Source organism: Protopterus annectens, chromosome 2.part0 (assembly GCF_019279795.1).
Source record: "Protopterus annectens isolate FY-2018-M chromosome 2.part0, PAN1.0, whole genome shotgun sequence".
Taxonomy (NCBI): Eukaryota; Metazoa; Chordata; order Ceratodontiformes; family Protopteridae; genus Protopterus; species Protopterus annectens.
In genome coordinates, this window is record NC_056728.1 from 131,687,095 (window position 1) to 131,702,221 (window position 15,127).

Below are 15,127 nucleotides of genomic sequence, written 5' to 3' on the forward strand. Positions count from 1 at the left end.
CGGCTAAGTCGGCCCCGACTAAGACTTCTAAGTCTTCCAAGGCCCAGGCTTCGGTGTCGGCACTGACCGGCTCCGACACCGTTACTTTTGTGTCTGTATCAGCTCCGGCTGGAGCCGATACATCGAGACCTTCCATCGGCGCCGAAAAATTGTCGGCTCCGACAGCATCAATGGTTTCGTCAGCTCCGATGGTTCCTTCGAGGAAGAAGTCCAGGTCCCCTTCCTTGGAACCGATACTTTCGGCTCCAGCCTCTCCTCTCCTCTCGGAACGGAGCCATCGGAGCCAATCATCCAGGTCATCCAGGCTTTCTGACCATGATTTAGAGAGGGTGGTCAGTAGATTATTAAAATCACAGGCACTGGCCCAGATGCTACATAGTCCGTCTCAACAGACGACTATTAGTCCACACCCCCTTGCAGTTCCTCCTTCGACTCTACCTCAGAGTTTGGAGCTGGAGTCTTCGGGAATGGTTTCTGCTATGGCTGAGGGACAGATACCCCCCCCCTTCTGCTCCCTCAGCCTCTACTCTTATCTCCTCTTCGAGACCTTCCTTAGAGGGATTTGGTGGTCGGGCTTCCCTGGTCTCCTCCGAGGGGGTGAGTGGCATCGGACCCTTGTCCGACCCCACTCTTCCCCCTGGAGCCTTGGCCTTGGTGAGCTCGGCTCCGACATCGGCCTCGGAGCCTTCCCTTTCGGTGGGCCCTGGAGTTCCTGGTTCTTCGGAACGGGTTCTCTCGGACCTCCCTGGGAGGGGAGCCTTCGAGGTGATGAAGAGTGTGCTAGCCACTGGACTCAGCCAGCAGTCTGTTCCCTTAGCTCCTCCCTCTACGGTGCCTGTCGATATCTCTGCCATCTCTCTTGCTCCCGGACCCAGAGATCCTCCGCCTCAGGTTTCCCCACTGGGAAGAACCCCCTCTTCCGAGGATTCTCCTGATCAGTCAGGGGATCCTCAGCGCAAGAGGACCTGTAAGAGGAAACACGTAGACTCCCCAATGTCTATCACTTCAGATACCGACTTAGATGAGTCGGAGGGATCCCCAAGATCCCCCTCTGAGGATGTCTCCTTTTCAGACATCCTAGAACTCCTTAAACAGAGGGGAAACTGGCCCTCCAATAATCCCTCTGAGGATGAGTCGGTATACCTGGAGGCATTTGGATCTCGGCCCTCCACCTCCTGGGTGTCTCCGCCTTTCGACCCCCTTATGCAGGTTATCCCTCCTAAGGCTTGGGCTGCTCCTGACTCTGTAGAGCCAGTTCCTAGGAGGCCTTCTAAATTTATTACTGCCCCTTCGGACAAGCAATTTCTCATGAAAGGTGTCCCTGCTGATGCCATGGTGGTGGCGGCTGCCACTAAGAAGGAACTTGCAGATCCTTCCGTACCTGTCCATCCTCCTAATAAGGACTCTAGGACCATGGATAGGTATGGTAAGCAGATGTTCTCTTCAGCGACCTTTGCTATGTGCTCGCTGAACTACCTATGCCACTTCACCAGACTCCAGAGGGATATCGTTAAGGAGCTAGGTGAAGTAGTACAGGATCCGACAGCTGCAGGGGCTCAAGAAAAAATTGCTTCGCAGCTAGGAACCCTTAATTCTATTGCTAACTCCTCCATGCAACTGATATCATATGCAGCAGATGGAGCGAGTAGGGCCGCAGGTACAGGTGTGGCTCTTAGACGCCAAGCCTGGATGCGGCTCTGTAATTTTGCAGATCCCTTTAAGGCGTCCTTCACAAACTCTCCCTTTGATGGTTCAGCTTTGTTTGGCCCTCAAGTGAAGGAAATGTTGACCAGGTGTGAGCAGGACGGCAAGACTCTTTCTGCCGTAGGGGTCCGTTTTTCCACCCCTTCTAGACCTTACCCCAAAGGACAGAAGGGTGGCAAAATGTGGTTCCACAAATCTCAAGGAGTCACGCCGGATTCACGTGGTCAGTTTACCCCTAGAGGCAGAGGGGGTAACAATAACAGATGCCGCTCTAGAGGCAGAGGGGGTCCACAGAACCAGGGAAGCAGAGAGCCTCTCTCTGACAAGCCCTTTCAGCATCCCTGAGATGTTGCCCGACTGTCCATCCTTGGAGGCAGTCGGGGGAAGACTATCGCTGTACCCAGAAGCCTGGCATTCCCTCACTCAAGACAGATGGGTACAGTCGATCATATCCGAGGGTTACAAAATTCCTTTCGAGGAAAGTCCTTTCTCTCACTCAAATTCCCTTCCAGATGTACCACCCGGTCTAAGGGAAATTGCAGAGTTAGAAGTCTTAAAACTTCTGCAAAAAGGGCCATTCAGCCAGTTACAACAGATCATTCAGAGCCCGGAATCTACTCAAGGTTCTTTTGGTCCCCAAGAAGATGGGAGACTGGAGATCAATATTGGATCTCAGCAGACTTAAGAAGTCTGTGAGAAATACAAGATTCAATGGTCACTCTTCAGTCAATTCTGCCCTTCTTACAGAAGGACAACTGGATGTGCTCAATAGATCTTCAGGATGCGTACTATCACATAAAAATTCACAGACGCTCCAGGAGGTTTCTCCGCTTTCGGCTGGGGTCCAGTCATTTCCAGTTCAGAGCCCTGCCCTTTGGTCTCACTACAGACCCAGAGTGTTCACCAAATGTATGGCAGTGGTCACTGCTCACCTGAGACGTCAAGGATTCCAGGTGTTTCCGTATCTCGACGACTGGCTCCTTTCAGCCACCACCAGGCATCAGCTTCTTCAAGCCAGGGATTACACAATACATCTTTGTTCTCAATTGGGCATCTCGATCAACTCCGAAAAATCATCCTGCCAGTCTATTACTTTCATAGGCGCAAACTTAAATACTGTTCGGATGTCAGCTACCCTTACAGATCAAAGAATCTCAGACATTCAAAATCATGTCAGGATCATTCTAGCCAGCAAGAAGGTACAGGCCAGAATGGTTCTAAAGGTGTTAGGCCTCATGGCTGCGGCCATTACCCTTCTTCCCCTGGCTCGCTTCTATATGCGCCTTCTTCAATGGATGTTGTTCACTCAGTGGTCTTACCAACAACTTCCAATGCGTCACCAAATACTGGTGACACAGATTTGCAAGAATCATCTTGCTTGGTGGATCACTTCTCCCCAGATTCACCAAGGCAGACACTTTGTACCCCCATCCCCGGTAGCCACTGTCACTACGGATGCCTCCCTGATCGGGTGGGGGGGGCATTATCAGGGCAGGATGGTTCATGGGACGTGGCAACCTTTTGAATACCACCTGCACATAAATGTCCTAGAGATGAGAGCAGTGCTTTTAACGTTGCAAGCCCTCAATGACTTTCTTCCCTTAGGGGCAATTGCAGTCCACACAGACAACATGTCTGTAGTTTGGTATATCAACAAACAGGGCGGAACCAAGTCCTACCCCTTGTGTCGAGAAGCTCTCAGACTTTGGCAATGGGCGATCTCCTCTCATCGGTTTCTGGTAGCAACGCATATCCCTGGGAAAACCAACATTTTAGCAGACAGATTGAGCAGAGCTATTCTCATGCCTCACGTGTGGTCTCTCAAACAATCTATAGTGGAAGAGATTTTTCTGGAATGGGGTCGCCCATGTTGCGATCTTTTTGCTACTCCCCAAAACAGCAAATGCCCAGACTTCTTCTCTCTCTTCCCACTGCCAGGCCATCCCCCCAGAGACGCTCTGACCCAGGATTGGCCCCAGGGACTTCTTTATGCCTTTCCTCCATTTCCTCTGATCCCTCAAGTTATCCAGAAAGCAACCGTTTTGAGAGCCAAATTGATTCTCATTGCTCCTTATTGGCCTCGACAAATTTTGTTTCCGTTCATTCATCGTCACCTTTTGGTGCAGCCGTGGCATCTGGACCCAGTGCCAGATCTTCTGATTCATCAATCCGGTCAGCTGCACCGGTCTATCCCTTCTCTCAACCTCACAGCATGGTTGCTCCACTTCCTTCCTTAGCCAGGCTTCCTATGATCTCTAACCCTGTTAGAGACATCATAGTAGCTTCCTTAAAATCCTCTACCAGGAGGATTTATACTAGCAAATGGAAACGTTTTTCTTATTGGGCTAAAGCCAAGAATATTGATCCCTTCACTGCTCCAGTTCAAGCAGTTTTGGATTTCTTAGCGGAGATTTTTCACGCGGGCTCTTCTTCCACAGTCAAAGTTCAGTTGGCTGCTATCTCGAACTTTCAAGTCGGTTTCGCAGATCACAACATTATGTCCCACAGGCTTTGTAGAGCCTTCTTGAAAGGAATTTTCCTCCTGAAGCTTCCAGTCAGGAGTCCTCCTCCTCAATGGGACCTAAATTTAGTGCTGACATCCTTGATTCTTCCCCCCTTCGAGCCAGCTGTTTCTTGTTCCCTGAAATTTCTTTCATGGAAAACTTTATTCCTGGTTGCTATTACATCAGCTAGGAGGGTGTCTGAACTTCATGCTCTATCTGTTCGCCCCCCCCTATTTGGTCTTCCACAAAGACAGAGTATCATTGAGAACTAATCCGACCTTTTTGCCTAAGGTCGCCTCAAAGACTAATTTGAATCAAGCCATTGATCTCCCTGTATTTTTTCCAAACTATTCAAACAGATCGGAACGAAAATTACATTATCTTGATGTCCATCGCCAACTCAGATATTATTTGGACAGAACAAAACGATTCAGGAAATCCGATCAACTCTTTGTTTCCTATGCTGATAACAAGAAAGGCCTTCCTGTCTCAAAAGTGACCTTGTCTAGATGGCTTTCTTCTGTCATCTCTGAAATTTATCGGCTCAGGGGAAAACAGCTGTGCTCAAAACCAAAAGCACATTCAACCAGAAGCTTAGCTACTTCTACAGCCTTTCAAGCTAGACTTCCTTTAGACACTATTTGTGCAGCAGCCACTTGGGCCACTCCTCATACTTTTGTTTCCCATTACAAATTGGATTTGGCCTCCAGGGACAGAGCCAGCTTTGGCTCTACAGTTCTCAAGAGTCTGTTCCATTGAGCCACCCAGGATAGAGGTGCTAGGGGCGCGGTCCCATCAAGCAAGAATGAAGGCGAGATTGACAACTTAACATCGAGAAGTTATGTACCTACCATAACGTTCCATGTTAGTTGTCTTCTCTCGCCTTCTTTCTTGCGACCTCCTCCTTCCCCAGGCCTGGACAGACCTTTCTCTACAAGGAGTTATACTTCTGAAGACCATACAGAGCTGGTCCTTCTACCATCCTACAGGTTTTTTCTCTCCTTCTTTCTTCCTTTGGGAAGTTATTATGCAAGGTGCTATTGCCCTTTTGTCATCAAACGAGATCTGGGTACTTACCGCCTTGCATCATGGGATATGGGGCTGCCTCGAGCTGGTAAAAGTGACTCTCGAGCTTAGCAAGTGCCGAGTCGGAGCCGAGGATCGGCTCCGAACCCATCAAGCAAGAAAGAAGGCGAGAGAAGACAACTAACATGGAACGTTATGGTAGGTACATAACTTCTCATTTGGATACTCCTTATGGGCCCATCTCATTTGCTCACTCAACTAAGTGCAGTGAGATCATATTCTGATTTCAGGCACTCCTACTGTGTACAAAGAGAGCATCTGGGAAACAGAAAAAAAAATTTAAGCTTGTTTCCTGCCTTTCCTGTTAAGTGGTATAGACTATTTGCAGGCTTCTGAGCCCCCAAGCCCTTCTGTGTTGGAGGGAAGCCTTCTAGCTTAGTTTTTTTTTCTTATAACTAGCCAGTTTTCTAGTTTCAGCATTCAAATCTGTTTCTTTGATCTCAGCACTTGTTCAGAAAAAAAAATTCATCTGCTTTTACTGTACTTGTGTTTCTACCTACTTTATTTTACTTTTGCATCATCTTAAAAGTACTCAGTTGTATTTATTACTGCTTGGTGTAACTCATTCTAAGCCTTTTGGTTTAAACACTTGTGCTTTGGACCAGTTGTTTTGCACTGAGAGGGTTTGTGGTCTGCACTGTAGTGGCAGAACAGGTAGCTTACATCCTTCTAGGTTGGGAACTGCTGATTGAGGGCTCAGTGTCTGTTATTCTAAAAGTGTATTAATTCTGGTTTAAGCACTTGGGCTTTCAGGCCAGTTACTTTACATTAAGAGGGTTCGTGGTCTGCACTCTTGTGGGAGGAGAGGCTGGACTCTGCCCTTCTGAGCTGGGAATTTCTAGTTAAAGGCTTATACTGCATGCATATCTGAACTGCTTCTTACTGAAGTTGGTGCACCTTGTTTGCTGTGGCATAGACTGGATTCGGGCATGCTGGATCTAGCTTTGTTTGTGTAACTTGAGCACTAATCCAGGCATTCTCTAAAGTATTCAATTGTATTTATTACTGCTTGGTAGCAACTTGATTAAAGTGTAGTTATCATTCTAAGTCTTTTGGATTAAGCACTTGGGCTTCAGACCAGTTGTTTTACATTAGAAAGGTTTGTGGCATGCACTGTGGTGGCAGGACAGGTAGCTTTCAACCTTCTAAGTTGGGAACTGCTGATTGAGAGCCCAGTGTCTGTTATTCTTAAAGTGCATTAGTTCTGGTTTAGGCACTTGGGCTTCAGGCCAGTTATTTTACATTAACAAGGTTCGTGGTCTGCACTCTTGTGGGAGAAGAGGCTGGACTCTGCCCTTCTGAGCTGGGAATTTCTGGTTAAAGGTTTATAGTGCCTGAATATTTGAACTGTATCTTACTGAAATTGGTACACCTTGTTTGCTGTAGCATAGACTAGATCCAGGCCTGCTGAATCTAGCTTTGTTTATATGCTTGTTGTTTGTTTGCTTGTTATTTCCCTGGAATGCTAATTCCACCTAATACGCGGCTTCTCAGCGCTTCTGTGGATCACTATTGATATCTGCATTGCTTACTGTACTTATTTCCTTGTTTCACTTGAAAGAAAGTTACTGTTTGTCATTTTTGCATTTAAGTTACCTGTAACACATTGCACTTAAGTTACCTGGCACTTGCGCGCTAAAGCAATTATATAAGTCAGCACTAAAAATTAAAAGCAACATACCCTCAATCCCCACTGGCCCTTGTTTTCAATTATTAAGGAATTCCCAATATTATTCTAGCATGTCCAAAGGTCAGTTGTCAATCTCCTCTCCGGTCCACCTGGTGAATCTGGGAATCTTGAGGCAATGTTACAACTGCCTCATGTACACAGACAACCCTCTCCTCCTCCCAACAAATTCCAACACGTGAGAGATGCAACCATATAGCCAAACTGGAGGCTAAGCTCTCTCAACTCAGTACTGGCATAACCAGTCAGGAGGAGAAGGAAACCACACTCACTACAATTCCAGTCTCACCTAGACCTACCACGACAGCAAACCAAACACATAATCACAGAAAAACATACTCGGAGGCTCTAAATAAAGATCTGCCCAAGCAGCAGAGACCTCCAAAGCAGACACCCAAGCAACCGCTACCCCAAAACAGAACACGTGCAACACATATCTCACAAAGCCAGTTTGCCGAACAGTCACAGCCCTTAAGACTAAACAACACACCTGATACACTTGTAATAGATGACTCTATCATCAGGCACACTGACATCCCGCTCACCAGGCTGAACAAGGAGAGGGTCACGGTGAGCAGCCTGTCAGGCGCTAGGATCCGCCACATAACACAAGCACTCAGGTCACTCCAAGGCAAGTACAAATATGACTCAGTCATTGTCCATGCTGGTGTGAATGACCTGAGACGTACCTCCCTGGACTACATGAAAAGAGACATAAAGGAGCTCTCTGGGCATGTAGCCCAGGCCGGTATGACCCTGACCTTGAGTAGCATCTTACCCTCACCAAGAATGATGCCACAATATGAAGACAAGATGATCAATTTCAACAATTGGCTTAAGTACTGGTGTCATTCAAAGGGGATCCAATGCCTGTCAGCTTGGGATGATATGCTCGACAAGCCACGATGCTTCACTAGGGACGGCTTGCACCTGTCACCCCTGGGCTTTCGGATATTGGCAAAGGCTCTTGCTACCCCCATAGTGCCTTTTTTAGGCAAGGCTCAAAAGACAAACCCACCTCCCTAGGTATCACAAGGGATAAGAAACTAAGAGCAATGCTACTCAACGCCAGAAGTCTAAACCTCAAGATGCACGCACTCGAAACTCTCCTTAGCATGGAGAACATCGATATCTGTGCAGTAACAGAAACCTGGTTCAGGGCTCCCGAGAGCACCCCAGCACTACCAGGTTATACCTCATACCATGCTTTTCGGCCCCAAAACTTGGACCGAACCACAAAAGGAGGGGGAGTATCAATATTCATCAAAGATACCCACACCTCCAGGTTGGTGGCAAAGCAGGAAGTATCAGAGACTATCCATGTGCAATTAACAGTGGGTAAAACTGCCTTCCAGTTTATAGCCTGCTACAGACCACCCTCCCAAACCCAGGAACCCCACTCGGCCTTTCTGAGAACACTGGAAAATATGAAGGTCTCTCCAAACACCATTATATTGGGCGACTTCAACTACCCAAACATAGAGTGGGAGCATTACTCTAGCTCCAACACTCTAGCCCAAAGGTTCCTAGAAATTATAAACTCAAATGCTATGGAACAACTTGTTACCACTCCCACAAGAGGGGAAAACATACTGGACCTGATCATCACCAACATGGGGACTCTATGCTCCAGACCAGAAGTGTATCCCTCACTGGTAAGATCAGACCATAAACTAATCTCACTGGATATTCACATCCCGACCCCACCCCCTGCCCAGAAAACCACAGTGAAAAACTTCTCTAAAGCAAATTTCACACTCCTCAAAACCGAGGTGGAATCCTTCAAAGCCCCCGGGCCTGTGAAAAATATGGCCCAGACCACAGAATCCTTTATAAACGCATTCTATGAACACCTTCAGGAATGCATGTATCATGCCATCCCAAATAAAACCAAGACCCAATCCTCCAAAGGCAGACGTCCTGTCTGGTGGACCCCAGCCATAAACAAATTATACAATAGAAGGAGGAAGCTACTAAATGATAGAGCAAAATCCCAAAAAGGGAAGGCATCACTGATCAGTATTAGCAAAAAACTACGGGCAGTCATAAAATTGTCTAAGGCCAGCTTCGAGGGAAAAATTGCACAGGACACTAAGGATAATCACAAGGCTTTCTTTAGTTATGTTAGGAACCTGGGTGGTAATTCCCAGATATGCTCAGAATTAGTCCAAAATGGCAAAAAATACACTGAACCCACAGACATTGCCAACATCCTAGCTGACAGGTTCAGCGGAAACTCCCCCCCCCACCAAAAGGGCAAATATCTATCCCAGCAGAGTGCTGCCCCTGACATCTCAGATGCTCAGGTAAGAGCCGCCTCTCCAATGCAAAAATCACAGCATCAATGGGACCAGACGGTGTCCCGGGCTGCGTCCTACATGAACTCCAAGAAGAACTAAACCCAAACATAAAACTACTGTTCAATCTCAGCCTTACTACAGGATATGTGCCCGAAGAGTGGCGTACAGCAACAGTGGTCCCTCTCCATAAAGGTGGTGCCTCAACAGACCCTGGAAACTATCGCCCCATAAGCCTGACTAGCTTGGTCTGCAAAGCTATGGAAAGGATCATCATGGACCTCATAAATAAAGATATTGGGGACCTACAGACACTGGATCCTACCCAGTTCGGCTTTGTTAAGGGCAGATCCTGCCTCTTAAACCTGGTTGATTTCTTTGAAACAGTCACCAAGGCCATTGACGAGGGGAAGGTGGTCCACACAGCCTACCTGGACCTCGCAAAAGCCTTCGATACAATACCCCACTCAGGCATTGTAGATAAGCTCACCAGCTTAAATATAAACCCCTATGTCACTAGATGGATTGCAAACTGGCTCAAGGACAGAACCCACATGGTTAGAATTGCTGGAGCCATGTCAGACTCCAAACCAGTTACAAGTGGTGTCCCACAAGGCTCAGTCCTGGGACCTCTCTTGTTCGGTATATATTTCTTGGAGGTAGAGGCCAACACAGAAGGACTGTGGCTGACCAAGTTCGCAGATGACTGCAAACTGGGCGCCATAATCGACTCTCCAGCCGACACAAGCATCCTCCAAAAGGGCTTCATAGAAACAGACAACTGGTGCCAGAGCCATGGCCTCAAGCTAAATGCCAAAAAGTGTATAGTCATCCCCTTTGGCAAAAACAAAGAGACCACAAATTACCACATAGGTGGTAATCCATTAAGTACAGAAGAAGTAATTAGGGACCTGGGGACCCAAGTTGATAGCAATCTCTCATTTGACAACCACGTGGCCAAAGTGGTTAGAAAAACATTTTATATAGCCCACCTAATCATGAAGGGATTCACATCTAGATCAGGGGAGGTCATCGTGCCTCTTTACTCATCCCTCATCAGGCCCATAATTGAGTACAGTGCCCCTTTTGGGATGTACCTTACCAGACACCTGCAGCAACTGGAAAGATACCAAAAGTACCTCACCAAGAAGATCAAAGGGCTCAAACAGATGCCATATGCTGCCCGGTTAAAGAAACTCCAGCTCTACTCAGTGGCATACCGCCTGTTCAGAGGCGATCTGTGCCTGACGTATAAAGCCATGGACATGCTGCACCTCAGAAAATCCAAATCCCATCGAGCTACGCGCTCGAGAGACTTGAACCTCAGCACTGAAATAAATAGGACATGCTGGAGGGACAGATTCATAACCCAGAGGCTCTCTTCACTCTGGAATAAAATCCCAGTCCAGGTTAGGCAGAGTCCCTCATTGACTCTCTTCAAGAGGAATCTTGATGAGTAGATGGGAGATCGTAGGTTTACCCCGGGTATCACTTCTGTGTCACTGTTAGACAGAGGCACAGTATACTAACCTCGAAAAAGGGCATAGCAAAATAAATTTAAAATGGGTGGTGAAAGCCAAACACATTCTGGCTAGGCTTATAAATGCCCTAGGCAGATAGCCTAGTATGAACCTATGAACCAGTAGAAACACAGTATAATTTGTGGGGTTGCATAACATCATATCATAAATTTGTTGTAGGAATTCATTGATCATTGTGGAAAATTGTTTTTGTCTTGATGTACAGAATTTATTCAGCACAAAAATGAGTGACAGTGACATACCTCATAACATTTTCAAGTTCTGTTTAGGTTTGCTTAAGTTATCACTTTGTGTCCACTGTAGCCAAGTAGAAATCTCACAAACCATATTTTAGATTGCTCAGTTGCGTGGGTGTGTGGTGCTTGTATTTTTGCATGAGTGACTTACAGGAGGAAGGGGTGCATATTAAATGCTTGTCTTTTTTATTTAGATCCACACCATCACTTACATCCTGGATTTTTTCTGATTTTACTGCATTGTTTAACACACACTTAAAAGGCACATCCTGAATCCATACAGAGCAGATTCAGTGTTTCTCAACACCATTGTTAATATTCAAAAGACAAACTTTTGGGAAATCAGAACACAGAGGAGTACAATAGGTGCATCAAGAAATTAAATAAGAAACTGAAGCTATGATCAAAGACCTGAGTATTATTCCTTGTATGACATGGTGATTTAACTTAGCCATCCTACTATTTTTGCCAATTAAAAAAGTATGTCAGTGCAATGTGTCTGACTGCTTCAAAAGCTGTAACACACCTGCTGATGCCACACAAATGATAGCGGGAAGCAAAATGCACCTCTTATTAACCAACAGATTTAAATGCTGTTAGACACTTTAATCTACCATATTTTAAGTTTTTGCTGTTATTTGAGAGATGGCATGAAAGTGTGTTACGGCGTTCCGAAATGTGATTAGGACTCTAGTGGATGCAGTTCTATTGAGACTGCTTTCTGTGTGGCAGCACAAAGTTTGCAATAACAGTGAGGTCCAGATATAAACCTCTTAATATTAGAAGCTAGTTATAATAAGATGTTAATGTATGAGCCTCACTATGAGAGGATTATATTTTTCTCATTTTTGGTACATAATTATTATTCTCCATGTATTGGAAAATAAATTCTAATTTTATTTCAGAAATGTTAATTCTTTTTTTCTGTGTTAAAAGTAGTTAATTTGCTGGTGGAGGGATAGGGTGGCATTATTTTACTATAGATATATTTTGTGCGCCTTGAGACTTCTGTTATTTGCATGAGTTGTCATTGTCTGTGATACATAGTACCACCATTTACAATTTTCCTATTCCACATTTGAGAGAAAATAGATATTGTGATTCTTTTATTCCTTCTGCCTTAACAGGTCACAGTGTTGAATTTGATGTTGCACTGGATTCAGCTGCTAAACCTTACAAAGTTGACCCTATCGTGAATGTTCTTAAACTTCTCTTAAGGTAGGTGACTTTTGTTGAAATAGCTACATTTTTTGGGAGTAGCAAATGAGACAAATTAATTTTTACTTCACCGTGCCAGCAGTCTTGGTTTTAAAATTTGCGAGGGGTTTCAGAAGGCTGTGTGGATGGGGATAACTCTCTACTTTTGAAATTAAGTGGTCTGCAACTGAATGCAATTGTTGAGTACTATAAGCTAGCTTGTTGGAGCTGTGTCATCAGAATTAAGTTAAGTTTATATTAACAGTTTTCCTGGTTTCCCACATTGACAGCTGAATAAACTCCAGGCCTCCAACTCTTGCCCATCTCTGTTTGGCCATTTTAAGTAGAGAAATTGTAGTCAATGATTTTCCTTTGGAAAAAGGACAACCCTATTGAGGAGAATAAGGTGGAGGGTCATTAGAAAGCCTACACCCAGTAGGACCAGGAAAACAATATAATTCAAATAAATATTTGTAGAGACCTATATAAGTGTTAGAAATGCGGAACATCATCATATATGCAGTTACCTCTGTTCACAATCATGTCATTGCCTCATTGTTGCCCATTTAGGCACTTGCAGTCACAGGCTGGTTAACACCATAGATGTTCATCGCATTAATCACTGTTGTAGTACTCTTAGCTATATGGGTTGTATCCTGCCATCTTCCAGAGCTTCAGGGCACCTTCCACATGCCCAAACTGTCCAACAACTTGAACTGAGATGACTAAGACAAGTTTGGGCGCAAAGCCCTTCAGAGCTTTACTGCCCTCAAGGAGTACACTCCTCTGAGACTTTCGAGGATCGACTGTCAGCTTTGTGCTTTCCTTTGCTGGGCAAATAAGATCCCTCTTGGGGGGAAATCCTTCCATTTTCTTAATTTTTGTTGATTTATAGTCTTCAGGAAAGTTATTTTAAAGCTAGGAGTGATTTGTTTTAAAGAATTGTCTCAAAACTGTGAAATACTTTTTAAACGGAGCACTAGTTTTTTCCTGTCAGTTTAAAAGTAATGTAAGGTAATTTAAAACATTTTTTTTCTGTGGGGAAATTGTGTATGTCTTTTCATATCACTGTTGTATTATTCTTTACATAAGGGATCTCCTGCCAAGGATAGCCCAAATTCCGGCTAATATACCAAAGCCTTTAGATTTTATAGGTGCTGTACATCATACATATGCTCCCTGTTTAAGTTGTAAGGCATAAAGGTGACGTATGAAAGCAAACAATCAGAACACCTTTGTCTTTTGTGCTAGTTGCTAAGCTTTCTTTCAGATAAGTTTTCCATTATGGTTTCTTCTCTACCATTTTTCATTATTGTAGTGTATTTGTGTTCATGTCATCCAAGAAAGGTAAATGTCAGTTTGGGAGGCAGATTGTTCATAAAGGTCGTAATGACCTTTTTTTTTTTTTTTGAGAGCTTCCCGCAACCATACGCAGTGGTCCATGTGCTGAGCATTTGTCCCTAAGATCCTTTGTAGTCGCTTATCTTCCTTATCCATATACCTTGAAAACAAACAACTTGCGCTCTTGGCTCAGTGTGCAATAGCAGAATCCTCCCATCTCAAAGGTCACCTGTCTGCCAAAAATGTGAGGCCTGATCTGGTTGCTGTCCAGCCTCCCCAGATGTCTTTCTAGAAGCTAGTGAAAGTCCTGAAGACTGGCCTGTACTTTACTTGGATTCTTCTGCTGTGATCCCGTCAGATGCCTGCATGGATCACAGATCTTGGACATCCTCAGAGGCTTTTCCAATGTCTGTTCTGGATGTTGCGGGGGAACCTCAACCTATTTTTTTCAGAGGGACAAGGGGCAGTCCTCAGATTTTAGTGAGGGAAGAGATTCATACTACAATTATTGAATCCCGTTAAGGGTCTGAACCAGCAAGAGTTCTTTGGACGGACATCCCGCTCAGGAAAAACCTAAACTTATCACCCCTGTTAATGATCCCCAATGTCAGTAGCGGGATTTTACTCGGTGTCTGTTCAGTGCTTTGATGGCCTTGAAGCAGTGTTAGTTCATTGTCTTCTACTCCTGTTAAGAGGCCTAACTAATTGGATTCTCAGATGAGGACTCAGACTCTGAGGAGAAATTCCTAGCTTACGCTTCTCAGATTCTTTCCTCACTTGACAATGGTTCTGAGGAAGAGGATTCTTTGAGTCCAGACTCCCCCTTGGAAGAATTATCCTTTGGTGACACTATTGCTGGCATGATGGAGCACTTCAAATGGGATTGCCTTCAGCTGTGTGACATTCAAAATAAAGGTATTATGAGCTTTTACAAATGAAGTTTCCTAAGCTGCCTGCTGTTCTTCCTGTTTTGGCAGACATTTTGGACATGTTTTCTGCTGCCTCTGTGGCTCCTGTTTCTTAACCCCCAGTCTCTAACAAACGTGACAGGTAGTACAAGGTGCCTGAGGATTGTGAATTTTTGTATAATTGCCCTTTTGCTGATCCTTCATTGGTTCATTTCCTAAGCCTTCTAAGCTTCTGCCGTCTACTAAGTTTCTGCCTTCAGATAAGGACAATCAAGTTAAGTAAAAAAAAGTGTTGGGAGGGTGGCTTAAGGGGTTGGGAGGGTGGCTTAATGGCCAAGGTGTTTGCCTTACAAACACAAGGTGCAGGGTTTGAGTCTCACAAGGGATAATTGGCTAGGCTTAAAATGGCTCGCAAGGGCAGTTAGCTTAGTACTAAACTATGAACTATGTGTAAACTGGTGCCACCTTGCCTTTTACGGCTATTAATTACTGAACCTACCTGACCTGGTATGTTTCGGCTCTTTTTTCTAAGGTAACTTTGGTGGTCTGTGACCTTCCTGATTCTGATGAGAAGGTTTCTGCTGTGTACCCTACTTGTATCCACTTCCTAGGTTGCCCATCACATC

At 45.1% G+C, this 15,127-nt stretch overlaps 1 protein-coding gene across 1 annotated transcript in view; it reads left to right on the forward strand.

Moving 5' to 3' along the window:
• The window catches only part of PGAP1 (post-GPI attachment to proteins inositol deacylase 1), a 2,682,422-nt gene that overhangs the window by 1,983,937 nt on the left and 683,358 nt on the right, over positions 1 to 15,127 (forward strand). Inside the window, exon 19 of the mRNA XM_044060619.1 lies at positions 12,183 to 12,273. Coding sequence (XP_043916554.1) covers positions 12,183 to 12,273 — 91 coding nt within the window. The remainder of the gene's footprint in view (positions 1 to 12,182; positions 12,274 to 15,127) is intronic.